Source organism: Chironomus tepperi, unplaced genomic scaffold (genome assembly GCF_022539635.2).
Source record: "Chironomus tepperi strain 1889 unplaced genomic scaffold, CSIRO-AGI_Ctep_v1 contig_85, whole genome shotgun sequence".
NCBI classification, from domain to species: Eukaryota; Metazoa; Arthropoda; class Insecta; order Diptera; family Chironomidae; genus Chironomus; species Chironomus tepperi.
The window spans coordinates 1,538,000-1,562,747 of NW_027226207.1; the positions used below are offsets into that span (position 1 = coordinate 1,538,000).

Below are 24,748 nucleotides of genomic sequence, written 5' to 3' on the forward strand. Positions count from 1 at the left end.
TACACTTCATTTCCTTTAAACTCTCACTCCCATAAAAAACAATTTTATTTTTATTACAAAAAAACTTAGTAAGAATTTCTTGTATTAAAAAACTTTTGAAAATTATTTCCTTATTCTGCAGATTCTACTTAGAAATTCATGGAGCGAAAATTGAGAAGATATTATTTTACAGTAGAAAAACTTTATAACTAACGCAATTCCTTTTTGACGATGAAAAATTATCTGCATTTTATAAGGAAATTTCTCTTGCATTACAAAATGAAGAATTTTCATCTCCTTTAGTAATTGATAGCAAGCTTTGTGCGAATCTTTACAATACGAACTTGAAAGTAAAATATAAACTGAGCACAAAAGGAAGCACAGAAAAAATAAAATGTTGGATGTTCTTTCTCTTTGAATGACTTGAATCTTATCTTATTAAAAGTTCATTTCAAATCCCAATGGACAGTTCCACTACTTTGAGCTGGAGAATTTTGTTTGAGACTGTAAAGGAATATAAAGGAGGAATCTGTTGATTATAATTTCTGAGAAGTTGTAACTGCATAATTTTACAAGGAACTCGCTATCATTGGGGAAACTTGAAATCTTTTGAAGAGATTTGACCTTAGAACTTGGAGCATAACGAACTAGAGCTTGAAGTCGACTGGAATCCACACAAAATTGGAGTCGATTTCGAGCTCTGGGACGAAATTGACCCTCTTTAGATCCATTTTCTTTTCTGAATAAGCTTTTACATACTTCTGACTTGTTTTCAATCACATTCTTGGAAGATATAAGTCATTTGTATGATTTTATCTACAATGTAGTCTTATATACAAAGCATTGACCTTCAGACATCATCTCAAATAAAAAATATGTAGATAATACCCAAAAGACTACCTTATAAGTCTTATCAGAACTCAAACAAAAGTTTAACCTTCAAAATCACCTGAATATTCAGCATAAAGGAGGTGTGACGTCATTGCAACTTCTTAAACTGTTCTAAAAAACAAAAAAGTTTTGATTGACCTTTAAAAATATCCATATTTTCAATATGCTGCTACCCTTATAGATGTGCATCTCAATTTCCAAGAAGTAAATTTTCGGGTACAGTAAGTTCATTCATGATATTTTGTCTGTGGGCTTGCTGTAGGCAAGAATTTCTTTTGATGAATGAATTTCGAATACCTTTTGATGTTATAGCTGCCATGGTTAATATGTATTTCAAATAAAAACCCACACATGACAATGACTTAGATGCTGATATTATAATGAAATTAATTTTTAAATAAATTTAAGGAAATAACCGAAAATATTTTTAATTTATTTGCAGTTTTGATGCCCGAGGGAAGAGCTTACAGGAAGCTGTGCATTGGCAAGATGACATAGTGTTGAGATCAAAGGCCTACTTTTATTATGACACCATCCCGCCAGCATTAAAAATTAAGAATGTCTCAACAGAGAATGTTGGCATTTATAGGTAAATATAAAGTTTTAAAAAATGAATAGAAAATCATTCAAGAGGATGCATATATGCTTCATTAAAGTAAATTATATTTGTTCTATTGAACGCAGAAAGAACAATCATCTTCTTATTCGTCTCATGTCGCTTTATGCGTCTTTTGAGAAATAAGAGAAATGAATGGAACAACAAAGAAACAAATAAGCACGAAAATGCAAACAATAGAATATCATTTTGTGTGTACTTCTCGTTTTAGAACATGAAAATTAAATTAAAATAATAGAGAAGAAAGAAAATCGATTGAAATTGCTGTCGAAAATTCAAGAGGTAAACAACTGTGGTGAAGATAAAGAAGAAGTTTATAAATCGATTTTATTCTTCCTATTTCCTTTCTCTTCTCGGCTTAAATTTCCTTTTGTTTTGTTGATCTTTTTTTTTCTTCTTATAAACGTGAGTATTATTATCACATTTATAAAACAGTATGCTGTAGGCATTCACATAATCATACAATTAAAATTCTGTGTTCTATACCTATGATGATTCGGTTGTTAAACTTGCTTTGTCTTAATAAGATCCAATTATAATTTTTATTCGATTAATAATTGTAGTTTAATTCATAATCGAATACTATAACTGAAAATTTAAATTTAAAAATTGAATTTTTGAAAATCGTTTTATTTTCTCACTTGGAGATTTTGGACTTCATTTTTGGCTTAATTTCATGTTTCTCAGCTATTTAAATGATTGTAAATTGTTAAAAAAGAGTGAGCAAAGCATTAAATATCATTTTTGTACAGTTAATGAACTTGCATTGATAAAAAAAATCCCAAATTTCAATAGTTTCTAAAAATTCAAAATTGATTTTGTAAAATTGACAATAATTCAAATAAATATCATCCGTTATCGTTCATAATACTCAGTAACACTTAAATGTTGTAAATAATTCATCTAATATTACTTATAACTTCTTCAATTGTTCACTATAATACAATAAAATAGTAAAGTTTTATTATTTGTGTCTGGGTGTTCTTTAGTTCACTTCCTATTAGGAATATCCATAATAATAAACATTGATTATTCCATTCATTCGTCTTTCGTCTCACAAATAAGTTCCTGAGAAATTTCACAACTCTATATCTATTTTATTTACTATTTAAAACCAAAATGCATAACAAGACTTTTCCTTCAGACCTTAAAGGCATTCATATGATGAGCTGGAAATGAATAATGAAGAACTTTTCATTTGTATCGCTTAGAAAATCGTAAATGTGGGATTGGATCAATTTTTAGTTTATTAAATATTTATCAAAGACTTCAGCAACATGGGAATTCATTGTGTATCTTTGCATACATATTCTTTGAATATTTTATTTACAAAATGCTTCTAACTTTATACGAGATGTAAGCAGGTATATTGTAAATTGTTCAAAATATATACAGTGCTGTTTGAATAAATAAATAGAAAATGTATCCAGATATTATGTGATTATATACTAAGGGAAACCCACATTGGATTTAGAAAACGGTAGACGTATAACAAACAAATTAGCAAAGAGAATTTTTGTGCAGGGGGGAGCTTGCTCCGGGGTAAAAGAAGCAACAGCTCTGTAGAGGATTGAATTTAGGAGTTGTATACAAGGTCATGCCAAATTCGAGTCAGAAAGGCTTTAATATACGGATTACAATCCCATTGTCAGGTAGATCCATAGCGATATCTTATCTTACTAGAGGAAACCAAACATTCATAGTTGCAGACCCCGAATTCCCAAATTTCTGTTTGTATTTATCTTCAAAGGCTGATGCATGAATAAACCGAAAATAAATCTCTTGTGTTACATTATGCGACTTTGCTTTTATTCGACAAAATTAATAATAAACTTGAATAAATCTCAACAAATGTATTCATATATTTTAATGAAACAACTATTAATAGATAATTTTAACTTGTTGACAGATTAAGTTGTTGAGAATTTCATAATTTAATGTTATATCACAACCTGTGGACAAAATCAGATGCTTGTTTAAGCATGAATTTTTGGAAATTAGGATCTAAATTTTCTGCATGAAATTTCAATTCTCGCATTTGCAAAATTATCATGTTGAAATGCCTGAGGATTTACAATAAATTAGGAAATTGTTCAACACCTACAGATTTCTTATTCGTTTAAATGCTTTTTCCGATTGATTACTTCAATCTTGACCGACTTGAGTCAATTAAGAAAATGGTGAGAAAATAAAATTGAGATTGATCAATTAGAAATTGGACCGAGATGCATATTGTCTGTTAGGAAGATGGTAAAGTTGCTGGGATTAGCTTACATAGTCTAATTGACACTTAGTGAACATGGTGATGTCTCCATCCGTAACTTTCCCTGACAGACAACACTATGCTCTTGTGAGCTTGCTCTACTTAAATATATTAGTCAAGTATGCTTGCGAGCATTACTCTCAGCTTGCCTAACTCTTGAGAGCACCCTCTTTGCCTGCTAGGGTATGTCATGTACGGTTCAGACTGTCACATAAAAGGCTAAGACATTGTCTATCGTCTACAATTCAAGCAAGAACTACAAAACTCAAATCCATACCCATTCCTTGCTCGGGCATGTCAATCAATTGAATGTTAATTTAATCGACAAATATAAAAGTAAAGACAGCAATTAAGTAATTATATCTGAATTGCATGACATTAATGAAGAATTCTCTGCTATTTCAAGAATCACAAAAATTGTCTGCATTTTCGAGCTTGAAAGTCTCTGCAATTTAATTTTGCATCATCATCTTTTGTCGTAATAGCTACACAACAAAATTGTATTTAAGGTTCCATTCGTCGTTCTACATTTTGTATATGATTTCATCAAAGGAAATGCTCAACAATCATTCATTTCTCAGTGACATAAAATTTGCATTTTCATGCAGTCTGCAGTCAAAAATAAAGCTTATGAATAATGTTTAATTAACAAATTTTATTGATTTTTCAGTCATTAAACATGAAATTTTCATTTATTTAATGATTATATTTATTATTTTAATGAAGCATAAATGCATTAAATAATTAAATTGTATCGTGTGTCTCGAAGAATTGTGCCAATTTATCATAACCTAAATTCACAACCTGTCGATATTTCAATAACAAAATGATTTTAGACATTTAATGCAAATATTTCTCTCTTTTCCTTCCTTTTCAATTTCCATCTCTGTGTGATACTATTTTCACATGCATAACATCGTATGTACAATAAAAAAAAATGTTATTATTCTCATGCCAGATGTCGAGTTGATTTTCAAAAAACACCGACAAAAAATTGTAGAATAAATCTGTCAGTTCTGGGTGAGTATTCAATTTATAAAGTTTTATTTTTATTACATTTCTTAATCCCCAATTTTCATTTTCTTCTTCCTTTAGTTCCTCCTACACATTTAGAGATATTAAACGAACATGGAAGTGTCGTGTCGAATAGTGTAATTGGACCCTACAAGGAGGGATCAAGTGTGAATATAACATGTATATCGAGTGGTGGTAAGTACCGTGCTTACATATCTATCTATCTCTTGAAATGATGGTACAAATGAGGAACATGACATACATACATTCCACCTATGTACTGCTCTCTTTAACATACAATTACATCATTTCTATCCTTTCATTTCCGTTATTGCTTTTATGGACTTGAATTTACATAATATTATGACTTTAGAGTCGTTTTATATTCTCAAAATGATATTCTTATGTCTGGCTTGATGCTGCTCACTGTTACACCCCGAACATCATATTCATGAACTGAAATGGAAGAGAATCCTGAGATTTAAAGACATTGAAATTTAAATGAGATTTTCTTCTTATTCATTTCTGGTTCTGCTTTTTATGCGAGTTTTATAGAATATTTGGAGGTTAAGTGCTCATTTTGTTTTGGTTTTTTTCTATTTTTATTCTAAGCAAGTCATTTCGTTTAATGCCGTTGGTTGTAAATTTTAATGCTGATAGCATTAAGCTTTTGGTGGATTTTTTATTGACTTTTTGCATTGTTTTATTTAATTGTATAGTAAAAGCTAAACACCTTGAAGTTGACTTTGGGTGATATGAAGTTGGCTTTGGATGATTTGAAGTTGGCTTTTGGTTACTTGAAGTTAACGTCGATGAAATTGTCAAGGAAATTGAAGTTAGAAATTCTAGTTCTGACTCAAAATGCGCTTGATCCAAAAATCAATAATAACTGACTTACTTCGCATTCTTCTCTTTAAACATCAGCCTCTCCTTTCATATTCAAAAATGTAACGCAATCTGCTACTTATTTGTCGCATACATTAGCCTCAAAATTCAGAAAAAAAGAGTAGTTTAGACGATGAATAACCCGATTATAGTAATAAAAGGCGTTACAAATGCCATAAAGCACAATATAAATTATTAGATATCATAACCCCAAGAGCTATGTAAATTTTCTTTTAAAAATAAAGAATCATTTACAGCGTCAGCAGGAGAAAAAATGTCATTTCATTCTTTCCATTTCTCATCCACATCGCTATTGTCTCCGAAATATTATTACACGGTGCCGAAAAGAATAAATAAATATTAATCTTGTCACATAAACATAATAAAAGTTTATCTAAATTACACGGTTGTGACAAATTTCTTATGCTTTATTATTATATTGCTCATTAATTTTTCAAAAAAAATTGTATTTTTTATGGCCCAAGCTTTAAATTCCTTTTTTTTCTGAGAGGAGTCAAGGCAATTTGTTTCTTTTACAAATTTAATATATGACCTTTTTGATGACTGAGGCTTGCGTATTCGGTATGAGATGATAAATTATTAACAAAACTACTTAGAATGAAAAATTGAATAAATTAAAAAGGATACCATATAGTAATTACATGCCCACAATAAGGCAATGAATAATTGCTGACTTTTTCTTTTCTCAGAATATCCTATTATAGCTGTAAGATGGAAGGAAGTTTTATTTTGTGGAGAAAGTTCAAGGATAAAGTCTGTTGATATCCTTCTTAATTAAAGAATGTTAGTTACAAAAGTAAATTTTATCAATTAATATAATTGGAAGGCAAGATCATTATGTCATTTATAATTCTAACCTGTAACTTATACCTTAATATTGAATTCACAAAAAATAACCTCAAATCAAGACTCATTCTCGTGTAAAGTATCAATGTCAAACAGCACAGTCTCGTGTCTTTAAGAAATTATTAAAGACGTCCATTTGCCAAATGTCGTAGCTTCATAAAACCAAACATCATTTGTGACCATCATGAAATATTTTCATTCCATCCGCAAGCCTATTCCCATAAACGCGATTGCCGTAAAAATAAATTTTTTATGCATTATTACAATAATTTTTTTTCTCTCATTCCTTTATTTAGGTATGCCATTACCCCGCGTAACGTGGTTTAAGGATCATGCCCTCATCGATGACTCATTTCATGAGCTGTCGAATGGGAGTGTAATAAATATTCTTCATCTTCCAAGAATATCGAGAATTGACTTAGAAACAGTAAGTATCCATTTTTAATTAATCGATTGAAATTTTCCTCATTATTGTATGGTGAAAATTAATTGACAAAAGGCACGCAAATTACGTTTTTGAGGTTTTCGTGGAAAGACGAAAGAATTTTTTAACACGTTCATTCAATTCCACCTTAATTGCTTTCTCCAAAAAATTTGTTAGTGCCACACAAGCATAATTATTAATTGAGGATATATTGTCATTCACATTTTATGTCACTTTGTTTTCTTGTTTCTTTCACAGACATATACGTGTCAGGCGAGTAATGGACACATATTGCCACCCTTGTCGAATAAAGTTATATTGGATATGAAATGTGAGTAGCTATAACAATAGTCTATTTCTGTAGATACGAACAGTTTCTCCTTTAGCTTCTGCTTCTGGTGTCTTTTTATTAAATGACATTTCAATTAAAATAGCGTGATGACTATGATGAAAGCTAAGGAAAATAGATCTTATGGACTTATTTTTAATCGGATTTTGAGGTTAAAATATTACTGATGAGTTAATATCGTGGAAGAATCTTGAAAGGAACTAAAAATATAAGAAAATAGCTGTTTAATTAGTTATTATACTTACCAGTTTACTTTGTTGTTCAGCTTCGACTTGAAAGACTGAAAAAGAAGCCACTAAAATAGTCGTAAAAGATGAAATTAAGTTTCAACTAAAAGTACACAAAGGGGAATGCAACTTACTATAAAACACTAAAGTTTGCTATAAAATTTAAATTTAAAATGACAGTTAATTTCCCAAAATTGTAATTTGAATGTTTTTCTCAACCACAAAAGCTCGAATGAAGCTACTGAACCATGTAAATTAAGTTAACAAACTTTATTCATTTAAAAATTAAAAAAATTTCCATCAACATGCCACATGCTACAGTAAAAAAAAGACTCGAGCAAGCATAATTATTTTCCTGCAAAACTTTTTCCTGTCATTCAATATATTCATTTTTCCTTGAAATATAACACAAACATCAGAGTGATTAATTTTTCAATACCACTTAAAGTACCCTTGTTTTTCCATCCTTCCTTTCTTCAGGCCAATTTAAAATATATCAATCAAATAACACCTAACCTGTTGACAACTTAAACAAATTTATTTGCTACTGAAGCAAATTAAATTTTTTGCAAAATGAAAAAAAGAGAGAATTGCTGTCAACAGTGCCTTGTTACTATAGCATAAAATATATACACGTCACTTAAATTGATGTTTTAAAAGCTTTATTCGAATATAACAACAAGAAAGAATTGTCAACAATTTCATGTTTTATTTTGTGAAAAATTTCAAAATATGCTGAATGCTTTTGTCCTTTTGAGTAGTTGTGCTGAACATTTTTCAACGTCTGGAATAGTTTTCATGCTAACTCAACCTTCACATACCTTGAATTACCTTTTTCAAATTGAAACTCGAATCATTTTGCTTCTGGAATGTTTGGCTCCAAATAACAAAAGTTAAGCAGCTCCTGCTTCATGTTATACCAAATGCAAATGACAGAATGTTTTAAAACATTTCAATATATATTTTTTTTATGAATGAAAGTTATTAAATTAAATATTTGTGTGAATTTATCATACCGCGAGACGAATGGTAACCGATACGAATGTAGTCTAACACCTGTCGGCAGAAATAAATACGAATCTAAATATACACACTCTTTTAATCTCAAACGAGATCAAAGAGAACGGATTGGATTACAAGAAAAAGCGAGGAGAAACAAATCTGGTTTTTTTCATCGATGGGAATTCTTTTTTATCATCCTACAGAGACAAAACAAAAGTACGGTAGGAAAAGTCAGCTGGGTTGGGTAGATTGAGTGCATTTTTGTGCTATCTTCAAGGAATTAAGGTTAAAGTTCAAAAATTAAGGGCATTCACACTAAGATCAAATTATTCAGATGCTTCTACACTAAGTTAAGGTGTCTCAACACTATGTTAAGGTGTCTTTACATGAAGTTCAATAAATTCGGATGGATTGACACTGAGTTCAAAATGTTCAGGTGTCTTTACATTAATTTCAAAATTTTTAGGTGTCTTTAGATTAATTTCAATTGATTCAGGTGCATTCACATTAAGTTCAAAATGTTCAGGCGCATTCACATTAAATTTAAAACATTAAAGTGCATTCATACTAAGCTAATATCCCCAAATTACATTAATTTGAAACAAAAAACCAATTTAAATCCAATTTTGCATCTTGAATAAATCCATTCAATGTTAATAAACCAATTAAATTGCATTGTGCTGCTCATCAAGATGATAAACAGCTCATACAGCAAATTTCTCTAATTCCATCCTCATCTTTAAACCACAAATTATCTAAAAAGTTAGTCAGACGTAAAAAAATGAATACATTGCCTCACCCTTTTCATTGAAAACTGCTTTAAAGCACTGAGAATTTTTGCCATTGAATGATATTTTAATTGGAAATTAAAATTGGAAGCATGAAAAGAAATTTCTTTTATCAACAGATCATTGAACCGAAACGAAAATTTTTTTTTATGTCTTATGCCAATAAATTCAAGAATCTTAAAGAAAACCGAAAAATGTTTTGAGTGTTCCTTGACAATATTATTCCATCAAAGGTAGATGCCAACCAATTTTGAAGACGATAGGAAATTGTTGTGAAAATTAATTAATTAAATTTTGTGAAACATGAAACCTATTGTGATTGATTAAATTTATAGAATTTCATTAATTATTGAGATACTTTTGGTTGGAAGGCTTTTTTGCTGTATATTCCATTAAATTAGTTTTTGTCGAGCACGAGGCACTTCTTGAATAAATATTTTTACAAGTTATGCCATGCTTATTTTGTTTTCATGCTTAAGGAGACGAAACATATTTAATAAATGAGACATATGTGCAAATATAAACATGAGAAATATTTGAGAAGACAGAATTTAATTGAAATTATAAATATTGAGATTGTTTTGAGTGCTTTTATGGGGAGGTTGGTGACTTGATATTCAGAAATTTAATTTTTCGGATGGGTATGCATTTTAGTTTGATTATTTAGTGACAATTTGCTTTAATTAAACAAAGTTTTGATTTTGGGATGCTTTGTGATTGGGGTATTGAACTGTTTATTGCAGTGGTGGGCAAACTGTGTGCTGAGGCACACTGAAATAGCTTTGATACGTATAATATGATTTCATTCAAGAGTTGGCTACAGTCTAGGAACAGTTTTACCGTTAAATCCTGATTTGTACCCCCTGGCAGACAATCTGCATACTCACCTAAATGAGCAATATACTCATAAGCATACTCTTTGTCTGTTCAAATAGCAACTTAACAATTGCTTGTTGCCAATATAATGCCAAATCTCTTCAATCTGTGATTTTCGAATTAACATTCCTCAAATCCATCCATATATCCCTTCAATCCCCAATCATCAACTTTACAACATTCCAAACAAATTTCGTCCATTAACCTTTCCAATCATACAAAAAGATGAGAAACCAAAAAACGCATTATTGAGTTAATTAAATATTAAAATACATTATACAAGCCATACAATATGAAAATAAAAATTCAGACGAGCTGCCAACAGTTCAAAGTACCACCAGTCATTGTGATTCTTGAGAATTCATTAAACTGATGGAATTGAAAATTAAAATGAATATTTCGACATGAAATAATCGAAAAAATAAAATTGTTATAAATTCCATACGAATAATTAAAAACGACACTCTGAAAAACACTCATGGATGGAACTCAGCACAGAATTTTTGCAAAAATTAATTCCACTCTTTTGCTTTTTTTGTGTGTAAAAATTTCTCAATTTACTGAAAGCGTTCAACCATTTAATTATCATTTAAATAAAAATTGTATAAAATTAATATTTAATTGGTGCCATAAATGCAATTCCTTTTTTCTGTATTTATTTCATATTCTGCACGTCTGGTTGAGTCAAAAATGTAATTTTTTTATAAATGAAATGATGATTATGTTGATTTTTAATATACACATGTAGTTCTCATGCATACATATATGATGTTCAATTGTATGTTATAATTCTTAATAATTCTGACATTTATATCGACATTTTTTTTTGGATGGAGGAAGTATGGAACAGAGGAATAAAAATGAATAAATTGTTTATATTTCTCGTCTCATTTCCATTCAATATTAATAAATAATAATGTTAAAACATTGTATATCATCGATATGTTGAAAAATAATTATTTAATAAATGCTGAATCCACACATGCAAATTTAAAATGAGAAGGAATTTCTCTCACTGCAATGCGTGACAACCACGTAAAGTTTGTTTTCATTTTATTTCAATATTGGAAAAGTTTGAAATTTATTTACTCAAATGTTGGCTCGAAGCGATTTCCTAAAGTTATTAAATTAGTTGCAGGAACTTAAATAAAAAAGTTCAAGTTCTATTGCTGTGAGCTACATGTACAGCTGGACTAATGGGAGTTTAATGATTGCGGACTTTGGCTAGATCTTTTGATTCAAATCATGAATAAGAACTAATCATGTTACCTAACACCTTTCTTAATCATTCATTTTAATTAATACCCGAGTGAGCAAAAACTTGTTAGAACTAGACTTTAACTAGCTTTTAATTAGTTTTAACGTAATTTTCTGGGAATGACCGACAATTCAGCCTCAATCCAGCATGAGCATGACTCTTGGTTCAGGCCAAACTCGATGCAATTCTCAGACTAGAATCAAATCGACGTAGAAATGACAAAAAATCCAACACCAGGTCGAATTGACTTTGGCCACAGACCAGATTCGATCAAATTATCAGACTAGAGTCAAGTCGGCGAGGAATGACCGAAAATTTGAACCAAGGTCGATTTGCCTTTAACCAGAGGACGAATTTCATTGAATCTGGTCTAGGACTAGAGAAAAACAGGTCTGAAGCCGCATTTTCAGTATGTATTAAGAATTTACGCTCGATTCCTAACTGAAACTGATAAAGTTTATTTCCGAATGGGATACAAAAATTCATAATTCAGCATGACATTGGCTGGGTGGTATTCAAGCATAAATACCAATACCTTGACGATCCAAAGTCAGATTATTCACCTACATACCTTTATGACATTCATTGGCATGCCAAAATTCCTTCTAAATATAGAACCTGACAAAACTCTAAAATGACCGCTTTTACCGATTTCCAACCTACATAATCTCCTTAACAAACTGCAATTCTCAAAAAAAAATATCATAATTCCAAGCTCATTCAAATATCATCCCTTACATCCAACGCATTAAAGTGCGAATAGCAATCGACATAAAAAAAAAAATTCAAACATTTATATTTCAGTAAATCTCTAACGAAATCCACAATAAATAGCCTACACAAGCCCACTAGCCCACATGCAAACATAATACATTTTCAGCTCATATATTTATTTACCCTGCCAGGCACACCAAGTGTAGTAACACACAGCAAAAAAAATGATATTTTTTTAAAAAGAAATACACTTTCCTCTCATCTGCTGCTTGCTGCTCGCTGTAGATTGATCAATTCGCCAATAAATCTGCGACTGAATGCATTCATAGTATGTTTCAACTTTCATAAATCAATATTTGTTGAATAATTTCTGTAAACAGCAGAAGCGAAAACTGTATAATGAATACATACGATACAATACAGCATCATGTGCTGTACAATGAAGTATATATTGGAAATTTATTTTCAACATCCGTTAACGAGCAATTTTTCTTTTTTTTATGAATTGTGAATTTGGCTAGCGAAAAAAAAAATGATGAAAATGTAGCTATTGACCGTCGTATGACAATTAATACATTGCGGTTAATTTGGCCTCAGAAGTGGGTCAATAATTTACTATAATTATAAATGTTCTACAGAAAAGAAATGAGAACGTTCTTTCATGCTACATAAAATAATGTCATAAATTTATCACACACAAAAAAAAAATGGCAGTCTTTAGCTCTATGTTTGCTTTGTATTACTTGAAAATCATAAATTTTATTTCCCTCACACTAACTCTTTTCAATATAATTCTATAAAATTTATATATTATCGGGTTTTGTTTCAAAAAAAATGGAATATAATTTATGAGTGAATAAGTCAGCATAAACAATAACAACAGCATGCAGCGATAATTAATATGAATTTTCTGGCTGGCTATATGTTATTTGGTTCTTAGTGATTTAGCTTATATTTTGGAGGATATTTGGAGATTTAAAGTTATTTTGTCGGTATGGGTGCATAGTTAGTAGATTTATGGAAATCAATTATTCAATGGGATCCAATAAAGAACGGGATTTTCTGAGCTAAGTCATCTTCCAGTCATCTTAGTCAACTGTTAGCTTATTTAACTAAGGTCCTAAGTGTAAGGAATGAAAATAGACATTCAGAAATGAATTTCGAAAGATATAGAATCCGTAAGATAAGTTAGAGTGGGTAAATAACTACGGTGTGGCGTTGACCCCAAGTTGATCTCAGGACCTGAGAATGCCCTGACAAGAACTAAAATCTCTTAACTTACCGTAAAAACTACAGGATTTGGCTAGTAACATCAAGTCTGCATTTTCTGTATTTTTGATGCACGGACAAGCAGTTTTGGGTTGTACTTTATAGATTATTCAAGACTGCAGGTTGCGTTTTATGTCTGAAGACCTACAATTTTGAATAAACCCTAGAAAACCACTTTGCAATTGCTATAGAGCCTAGATTATGGTCTAAGTCAGTCATTCACCAATATCCCATAAACACGCTCCATTCCCACATCTTACCTGCATTCCATACTTTAATCAAACTACTGCTCCTCTCCATACAATTTTATTTTTATATTTTTAATTCGACGGTGGCGATATGAGTTATGAATTGTAATTAATAAAAGTATATACATGATGCAAAGCGCACCCCATAAAGAATCTCCTCCTCCTTCCTCGTTTGTTCCTTCTTCTTCGTGAGTTGCCAAAATAAAGAATTTTTAAGTGAATTTCGCCGTCGTTCTGTTGAAAAATGTGCGGTAATCATAATAATTTGTAATTCGCTTTTATTAACAACATACCGAATATACGATCCATATATTATTTTTTTGGTGAATGAAACTTAATGCTGTTTAGTGTGCTGCTGTTGCGGTTTCATCAAGATAAACGGAGTTCATCCGATGTTTAGTATATTTTTAAATGAGCAGCTTATGATGTGTTCAACAATGAAATGAATTTTAAATGCTTAAAGACGACGATAAAATCAGTAAAAATGTGTTAAAAGACCTCCAATAAATATCAAGGGATTAAAATAGGTTTTAAAAATTTTTTTAATTTATTTTTTGAATCCACGATTAAAGTCGGCTTATAATTTTTGGGTTGACGAATGCTCGCGCAGACTTCATTAATTCTGATAAATACAAAACAAATAATTTCTTAAGTTAAGCTTAGTTTAAGGCTATAGGAGAAAGATATTCCCTGATTCATCATTAATCATCCCCTCGTGGTTCTGGTAAAATCAATTTCTAGTCATTATGATAATGAAAACAAGATCTTTAATGTTCATTCTCACATGAAGTGCTGCTCTTCGGACGAGAGTCGAGTCGAGAACAAATAATTAATTGAATATCATCAGCCACGCTAATGAGCATCATTAGAACATGAAATAAACCAATAACAAAAAAATCATTTAGTTTCAATTGAAACGCATTTATGTTATGGCACATGGTATACTGTATATGGATAAATACACATAAAATTTAACCAAAACGTACATAATTTTATTTTCACTTAAGAGTTGAATCGCGTGCGGGCAAATATTGTTTTTGAAAACGCACGTAAAGGAATGATTTATGTTGTAGCAACAACGTATGGAATTTAATTAGTTGGCAGAAAAGTTTTTCCTCCTCTTTTTGCGCTTATCACAAAAGCTTTTCATAATTCCTTGCAATAACTAAATAGAAGTTTTGCTTTACTTACAAATTACTCTTTATGAATGTTTGACAGGATGAAAAGGTTGTGTTTAATTTACTTCCAGAAAATTTCTTCTTCTCAGGGTTAAATAAATTAGTTTTGTAATAACACTGTTAATTAATATTAGTGAACTAGGTGAAATTCATTTATGAATGTGCAATTTGAAGTGTAATTGCTTAGCTTTTACTCATGAATTTTGTGAACAGAACGTGACTTGGCATAGTTATTGCAATCTTTGATGGTAATTGAGTTATTAGGGAAAGAGAATTAACGGCAATTTAGAATTTGAAATATAACGGAAGATTTTAAATTCAAATTGAAGTTCAAAATTTGAATTTAGTAGAAAATCAAATTGAAGTTCTATTTTTGAACTTAATCAAAATTCAAATCAAAATTCAAAATTTGAATTAAAATTCAAAAGTTGAACTTGATTTTATTTAAATTCAAACTGAAAATCAAAATTTGAATTTAATTGAAATTCAGATTAAAATTCAAAATTTGAACCTAATTAAATTTGAACTTAATAGACATTTAAATTGACAGTTAAATTTGAAATCAAATATTTGAACCTAATGAAGTTTGATAAAAAGCAGCTTGGCATAAGTTTGAAGATCTAATCTATACCGATAGGCTGCACAGAATCTTGTACAGTATCAAAACATTGAATTTTATGAAAGAACACAAAATTATCAAAAAAGAAGAAAACGCCAAAAAGAAAGTTTGCTCATTGTACAAAATACTGATAATAAAGAAAGTAGTTTTTTCGACAAAATGGACACAGCCAACTCTTTAAGTAGTAAAAGCAAGCAGATGTGTTTATAAAATGCCAGTTTATAGCAACAACATCATCAACAGCATTCCAAAAACCATCTAGCCGCTGTCACTTTCAGTCAATGATATTGCCAATTTGTAAGAAACAATTTATCCCAATGTTTATGTTCTAAAATCCCAAGAAAAAACCCCAAAAGCAAAACATAAAACTCCATCATTATCCATAAATAAATTTTTTAATACACATTATTTAAAGTCAAGAGGAAAAAATGTCATTTGCGGGGAGTAGCATTAAAAATTTAATGGGTTTTTGGATTAGAAATGAAACATTCATTTCGAATCAGTAAATTTATGTTTGACGTAATCCAATGTTTAATTTATTGAAGAAAAAAGTTTTCCACTCTACTTGATGAAAAAAATTCTTTTTTTTTGTGATTTGTTAATTTGAAATTAAAAATTGTGAAATCATTCGAGTGTAATTTGATACATTTCTGAAAGATTTGCAAGCTGTGCTGTGGAAGTGTTTATTCTAAACATTTTGTTGGCAAGATTGAGTTGATATTTGACTATTTATACAGCTTGGAATATATTCATGATTTTTATTAAATGTTGCCTTTAAAATTGTCGCAGAATGTTCGATGTAGCACATATGGTCAATAGCTTGATTGGGGACTGAAATAATTTTTCCATTTTTCCATAAATTTAAATTAATCTTCAATATTTCCATATTCATGATTTATTTCTACAATATTTCAAGTAAGACACACCAAATGCGCCTTAATCACACTTCAGTATTGCGAGGCATACTTGCATTTTCTAATTTCCACCATATAATTACGTCATTATTAAAGAACAAATGTGTATCAAATTATTTCAAGGAATAAAGCCGACACATAAATATACCATAATGCCCCATTATGCCGCGCACTTTATGCCTTGCTTTTTATGATCAAAAAGTTCTAAAGCATTTGCATATTTCTTCAAAACACTTCATGACCTCATAAACATACTATCGCACATTTATTTTTAATTCACATTCGCATATTAATTAAATTAAGAGCCATTTCATGCGAATGATGATTGCGATGAATTCAATTGGATCGTTTTAATTCATTTTATTGATGCCATGGCTTTCAAATGTGACCTTTTCAATGCAATGAAGAATTAAAAGAAAAAATGAGAATATAAAAAAAGCGAGACTGAAAAGAGAATTGTAAAGTAATGTGATTAAAATATAAATAGATTTAGTTCAATAATGCTTGAGATAAATCAACAAAGTTTTTTTATACATGCGAGAGGGCAAGCTGAATGTTTTTTTTTTTCTCACAAGACGGACGCGAACGTCAATAAATCACAAGGTCATTAAGCATATTTCGCGCCGACTTCTTATCAAATAATGACTTTCACTCCTAATGGCATATAAATTTTGGAGCATTTAGTAGTCAATTTTATTCAATTTATTACAGACACATAATTTAATGGGCGAGAAATGTTGCGTTTGGTTCTGATCTGACTTCTGATTTTAGATTCTGAAAATTCGAAACTGAAGTTTTGAAAAATTCGATTTTCGAAATTAAAAAATTCGAAATTGAAGTTTCACAAAACTCGAATTTCGAAATTCAAAATTCAAAACTGAAGTTTTAAAAACTTCAATTTTTGAAATTCAAAACTGAAGTTTAAAATTTTCGATTTTCGAAATTCGAAATTAGATATTCGAAATTCGAAAATTCGATAGTTTAAGATTTATGAGTCAAAATTCAAGAATCGAAATTCAAAATTCAAAATTCGCAAAGTTAGATTCGATATTCGAAATTAAGGCTTCAAGTTTTACATATTTTGAGATTCACAAATTAGATATTCGAAATTGAAAAAATAAGAACTCACAATAGCTGAAGAGCTATCAGTATGAATAAATCATGAATAAGTCTAGCTAAGGCGAGAAAATTCGAGCAAACTTCAAAGCATTTATCGAATAAATTGTATATCACATGTTATCTCGAGCTATCAAAGCCATTATAATTGTTATTACAATACACTAAAGGAGAAATGCTTGTGGCCAAAAATAAAACGATCGAAAAAAATAAAAGGGAATGAAGGAAATACCAAATGAGAGTGAGATCTGTATGAGATTAACGTTGTTAAAGGGATCACGAGTCATTTAATATCAATTAACCATATCATGATATTGCTCCCACACTTCCTCATCTACATACATATATAAACATACATTTAATGTAATTAATTAGAATTATATTACATGTGATCACAATATGTATGTAAAATGGTAATAGCTGAATCGACTCGCGTAATATAAATTTATATTTATACGAAAAAAAGGCAGAAAATTTCACGAATATGTAAAACAATAGGAATTTTATTTGGTGATATTATCGTCCACTCACGTCGCATTGGCCACTAAAGTCTGGTATCGTTGTTTTTTTCGTAACATAGTATTAGTTTATTGTAATTTAATTCTCATCGGGAAGTGAAAAATAGAAAAACTAAACCCATTTTCGTTTGATAACAATCTTCATGTTCCTAACCTTACTTCACAATTTTTTTTCTCTACAATTCTCACTCAGTCGTCAACGACAGTTGCTAGTTTAATGGTTTTTAGCTTGTTTTTATTGAATGTTTAGAGTTTATGGTCAATTCGGGGAGTCTGCAATGATTTCGATTTGAACTGGAATTTTTGGAAAGGAATTTAAAGAGTTTTGTTGTGGTTTTTGGTCTGTTGAACTGTTTTTGGCTAGGCAGATCAACAGGAATTGCTTTTCTAGCTTAAACTTAGCAATTTATACTCACAATATCCTATTAAATTGAAAATTTTGACAAAATTGATTGAAAACAATATTTTCCCGCCAAAACTGTGCGCCAACTTCACATCAATCTCCAATTCCCCTCAAACCATGCATTCTAATTTCCCTAGAACAATCATAAACAATAAATTTTCCTATTCAATAACACCAAACTAACCTAAAGAAATAGAAAATAATAGAAATTAATGAAAAGTGAACTCTATAAATAGTCAGTAAGTCCTACAAAAAATGATTATATTTCTCCATTCTCTTTCAAACTTTTCATGCTGAATTTCCAAACGACAAACAAAACGACATGAATAGAAATAACACAAAAAACGAGTGTGTTTTGTGAAAAGGAAATTTTTGTTCCTCAATTCTCTTCTTAATTTCAATAAAAAAACGATACTGAGGCAGTTCTTGAAAAATAAACACAGAAATTCTTGCTGTGTATGTCTATGGCTCAATGTACTTTTTTTGTGTGTATCAATTGAGTTTGAGAAGAAAGTATTTAAATTAAAAAGTTTCTCTTATCTTCGGTACGTCTCCGTAAATTGGTGTATTCTTTATTTATGTATACAATTTAATGGATATGCTAGGCTTATCCACTTATTTCTTCTTATGACGGAAATGGCAAATTGAAAATTTTACTTGATTCATGCCTCAAACTTTCTTATCAGTTTTTATTTGAGTTTCATATTTTTTTTGAGTACACAAAAAAATTTAATTCCTTTGCGGAATGGAACGAGCATTATTGCCGTTGCAAATTGTATAAAGTAATAAATGACTATGAATTTCCTTATTGAGTATACAAGAATATTTACATTAATGGGGCAATTATATTACATTTTATTTTCTCATTCAATTACTAGTCATCTATACATCCCACCAAACCATATTACCAAGTCATCTAATTAAGATAATGAATTTCCAAGCCTAGAATGTATTCATGAATGCATGGCAATAAAAATAGTACAAAATTATGAGCATATAAGAAATTTTCCTTACTTTATGCGCCGAAGTATTTTTGTGTATAATGAAAAATACTGTATATATTGCACATGCAATGACGTAAAAGCACCAACTTCCGATACATATTATACTGTAAACAAAGAATAAACTAGAACTCACAAGTTGAATGTGGGGCAGTTCTCTGTTGATACTGAGGAAAAAGTTGAAAGAGTTTTCCTTTTGTTTATGGATATTTTTATGACTTGTTCAGTCAATTTATTGTAGATTAAGAGGAGATTTTTTTAAGTTAAGAGGTCGATGAAAGATTTTAAACCACGTGTAACAGCCAATTACCTTAATTACCTTTGAAGTTCTTCATCATTAGTAGAAAAATAATCATATTACAGTATTGACTTTAATATTCATTAGATGTTGCCTTTTGAGACTTAATTACAGGGTTTCTATTGGATTTTTTGCAATTTACTTACTTTGTTGGCCGTACACATCAGCAATGATCCATAGTTTCTATTAATTAGCATCTGAAACTGGCTCTATCACTGGCTGCCCTTTGCCAATTACCAATAGCAAATGCTACTCTCTATCAAAAGCCTCTTTCCAATAATTCTTTGGCCGTCCTCGTATTAGGTAGATTTTTGAAGGAAATTGAGTATAAGTAAGTGCGACTAGGAAATTCCTCTTACTAAGAACTGTAGATCTACTGAGTTTAATAACGGCATAAAAAGTTTAAAACAGTGTCCTCAGTTTAGCGTGGAAGTTGAGAGTCATGTCGGCCTGGGCACTATTTTCCGACATTTTAAATTCATGAACCGTTCATAATGCTTTGATGTACTACCAGTATGAATAAATTACGGCATAAAATACTCAAATGAATTCCCTAAGAGACAGCCTTTCCCCATTAAATAATCTTCAAATTCAATGACTTTCAAATTAAATATTTGGACTGCTTTTCAGCCATCATGAAAAAAAGTTTTTCATCAACTTCTTTTTTCCAGTATAATCAAAGTCACAAGCATCTGAAAAATTCATAAAAAACTACTCAAAACTCTTCGAAATTATATATTTTTTTACTTTGAGCAGTACCCAATTAATTTGATTTTAATTAAATTTTCATAAAACTTTTCTTGTCTACGAATTCGCCCACATTTTCCAAATAGTAACTCATTTTGTAATTTTATTAGCTGAGTCATTCATTTATATGTTCAACAGTCTCTTCTGGAACATTTTAATAAACACGAAAATAACAAAAATATTGCAATAAATTCAATATTTAATCTCATATTTGTACCACTTAATTCTTCTTTAATTTAGATGAAAACTTTTGGCATATAGAAGTTACTAGCTTGTTTTTACTGTTCATATTGAAGCAATAAAAAATATCCTCTGTAGGAGAAAAAATTTAAGGAATTTATGTGTCGCACAGGGAAAAGTAATTTGTTCCTTATATGAAAAGGAATGCTTCGATGCGCTGCTGTATTAAAAAGAATATTTGTTGATGCTATGACAGAGAAAGTTTTTGTGTCCCTATGAATATAGTGAGTCAGGGTTGGGAAATAAATGTTAATTAGGCATAAAGATAGGAAATTTGTGATTTGCCTTGCGTAATTTGGAGTCAATGGATTGAATAATGTTAACATTTAGTTTTAAAGACAATTTACCAATAGTCACTGACCTATATTAAAGTTCTATTAAAGATTTTAAAGGAATATCCATTACTATATTGATTTTTGAATTTTCCCGCGCAATTTTTTTGTTTACAAATATTCAAATTTCGAAAAAACACACATTATTCACTCAGAAAGTCTGATGGAATGATAAATGTGTACATAAATCCTTTGCTCACTTCTATTTCATCCATAACTATCAACAAAACAACCATTAAACATGAAATGAAGCTGAAATCAAAGTTCAAAATCTCCATATGAGAATGTAAACAAGTCACTTTCAAAAACCAATTTTCTTTACTAATTGGAAAGTGTTAATTGATTCTAGAGATCTAAAGTGCCAATATGACCTTCATAAATCTGATTTATAACTCTCTAACTAGTTCCAACTCTGAAAAATTGAATAAAAATTCTCGAAAACATGAAGGCAAATTAATTATAAATTATGTTGCTAATAAATTCCTCGTTCTATTCTCTTCCTCCTTCCATTATCACATACAACACATCGAAAACAGAACTTTTTTAATATCGTTCATACCCGAAAAACCATAGAATAACGCATCCATATACGCTGAGACTAACAATAGAGACAAAAGTCGGACAGGAAAAAACAAAAATAATATTTAATTTTATTTAGACTAAAAATTGCCCTATCTAATGTATACATGTATATGCTGTCGCAATAACATGCCCACTTTTGTATAATTTTCAGTTTTTATGTTTCATACCACAAAAGAAAACAGAAGAGATATATACAAAAATAGGAAAATCTTCCGTATTTTGATTTCAAATGAAATTCTATTTTTATTGTCGCCGCTGTTCTGTTCTTATTTTTTGGGGTGCATGGAAGTGACAATAATAAAATAAAATAAATACCGAGGGCCTGAATATACTGACAATAATATTTAATTATACTTTTTTATGTGACCTTAGATTGTTGTTGTTGTTTTTTTAAAAAACTAATTTTGATCCAAAATAAAATAATGAGGAGAATAAGACCTGAAACAGCATCCGACAATAGAGAGATATAGAGAGTTTAAAAATTTGTTATGTGCCTAAGGTGTGGGCGCATTTTATGAAAATTTATGCTCAACAATGGTCTTCATTAATATGAATATAAACAGTAGCTGCTTCTACATGCATATTTATGAGCTTTCACGTCACATAAAATATAAATTTTTGAATACTAATTGAATCATACTGATGATTGATGGTATTTTTAAATGGGTAAAATATTGTTCATTCATGTACAATTCGCATTATACATGCTTGAATTTAAATTTTAGGCTGAAATTATTTTTGGAATCCTTAAAGTCACCTTGTAAGCCCTCCAACTAGGGTATAAAATAATTAATAATTTTAACATTTACCACAGTTAAATTTATAGTTGCTCATTAAGCAACGCCTAAACAATTGAAAATGGTTCAACGTACCAACAATTTATGCTACCTAGGCAATAACTCATGTCATCCACTCGTGGGCTGAAATTTACTTATAATTTTAGATCCACACGTTTGTCAGCAACAATTGCTTTTACATATTTCCTTGAGAACCATCATCACTCGTGGATAATGGCGGAAATATAAGTAACTATGGTACAAGAATCAAATTGAAAACTTGTGTTAAATAATTCCGAGGAAAATATGAAAGTTTGTCATCGAAGTAGGAAGTTCAATAACTTCCTGAACTTTTTTTTGTAAGGTTGTGTAAATTAGAAATTGATTTGATTGGTGCGTGGGTTTGAATCTCTTCATATTTTGAGATGTTATTGAACTAATTAAATGTCAATTTTGTGTTCAATAGCATAAAAGTTATTTGAACCTTTTTTACGTTTCTGTCGTTGCTTTTTGACTTTTGCACTTGCTTTACTAGAGTAGAGGTGGGTACTTCTTGGTACATAGGGTACATTGTACAAATGGGATGAATTTCATATGGTTTCGAGGAATTGAATGCGGTTCTTTAGTATGACTTGACACTTAGGTTGTGCAACACTGTACTAGATTATGAGATTCTATATTCTCGATCCTATATTCTCGATCCTAGAGCAACGGCGTAGCCAACCCGGAAGGGAGGGAGATGTATTTTTTTATATGGATTGACGTACCCCCTACTCTCCTAAGGATGCCCTATCCTAGAGATTTGGAATAATAAAGAATAGATTCTCTAAAGCCATCAAAATATCCATCCAAGATAGTATACAACTCGGTACTTCCAAAATGTGATTAAACAATTCAATTCAAATTTCCGCTCCAAAATACAGACAATCTGAAACTTTTTCATTTCTTCATCTTTTGAAAAATTTGTGTCGCTAAGAAACTGAAACAGTATCAAAGAGAACTTTTTTTTATTATTTTTCAGTGCCTGCAATATTTTATATGCATTTCTTTTATTTCTCCTATTATATTTGTAGGTTGAAATGAAGAAAAATTATGTTGTCGAATAAAAAGAGAATTTATTGTTGAAATCATACGGAACAAAGAAGTAGAATGCATTAAAACTGTTAAAATATTTGCTAGAATGAGAAGTGGAAATTCAAACCTATGCAGAGGCAAGAGTCTATAAGAGAGAAATTCCATCTTTGTTCATAATACACAAAAAATGTCTCGAGACTTAATTATCTATCTTTATTTGTTTTTCATTTTCTTCTCAGTTCTTTTTTTAATGCCATAGTGATGAGACTTTAATAGATTAGTTTTCGACTCGATCTCTTGATCTTTGACTCTCTTTCAGGCGCTTCATTTTTTTAATTATATTTTTTTCATCTCGTTCGTGTTCACTCAGTTGTAATCTTAAATTAGTTTTCTAACAAAATTTAATGAATTTGATACTGATAACATGGTGAGGGCTGTTACTGCCTTTTACTTTTCGAGAATGTAATTCGATGTTTTAATTACAGATTCTTATTGGATTTTGTGACACTTCTCGATATACTGTGGGTTCTATGTTGGTCAATTTGGGTCTGTTTGTATCCAAAGTTAATTGTTGTACTGATTTGTCAAATGAGAAGTTACTCAGAATTGATACTGTACTTAATTTGGGCAATTGAATCTTCTAGACTGCTCCTAAAATTACATTCTTGAATGTTGAAGATTAAGAGACAAATTAAGATAAGTTGCTATCTGGTATAGACTTCCAGACTGTTACTGAATCTTCTGTCTGCCAAACATTACCTCTCAGATAAGGAGTGTCGCCAAAATGTAACAGAATACTCTAAATCTGTGATGGGCAATCTTTTATTTTTCACGGCACACCTTGGCGGTCAGCCTTGCTCACGTTATTTCCTGCAATATTGTACACAGATTGCCCACAACTGGTTCCACTCAAGATTCCACTTCACAACGATTCTATAGCCTCAACTATAACAAATTGAATAAATCTACAATACTGCTGAATTTGTTGACTAAGGCCAGAACAATATCAAAAGCACAAACATCTAAAGAGGCATGTTATTCGTCTAAGACTAAGTCTAGACTCCTCTAGTTGTCTAAATTAATAAAACATTGAATAAATCTAAGACTAAGTCTAGACTCCTCTAGTTGTCTAAATTAATAAAACATTGAATAATTGTATCACCCTAGCTCAAATTATTCAAACAATCGTCAAAATTAAATTATTCTAAGAAGAAAAATATCAATTTCATGTCTTTTAATCTGACATGTCGGAACCAGTGTCGTAAATGATTAACTGGTTA

The 24,748-nt window shown here is 30.2% G+C and overlaps 1 protein-coding gene across 1 annotated transcript in view; it reads left to right on the forward strand.

Moving 5' to 3' along the window:
* Positions 1-24,748, forward strand: part of side-V (sidestep V) — a 92,536-nt gene that overhangs the window by 55,825 nt on the left and 11,963 nt on the right. The window contains exons 4-8 of the mRNA XM_070634431.1: positions 1,313-1,459; positions 4,708-4,769; positions 4,845-4,958; positions 6,812-6,942; positions 7,198-7,270. Coding sequence (XP_070490532.1) covers positions 1,313-1,459; positions 4,708-4,769; positions 4,845-4,958; positions 6,812-6,942; positions 7,198-7,270 — 527 coding nt within the window. The remainder of the gene's footprint in view (positions 1-1,312; positions 1,460-4,707; positions 4,770-4,844; positions 4,959-6,811; positions 6,943-7,197; positions 7,271-24,748) is intronic.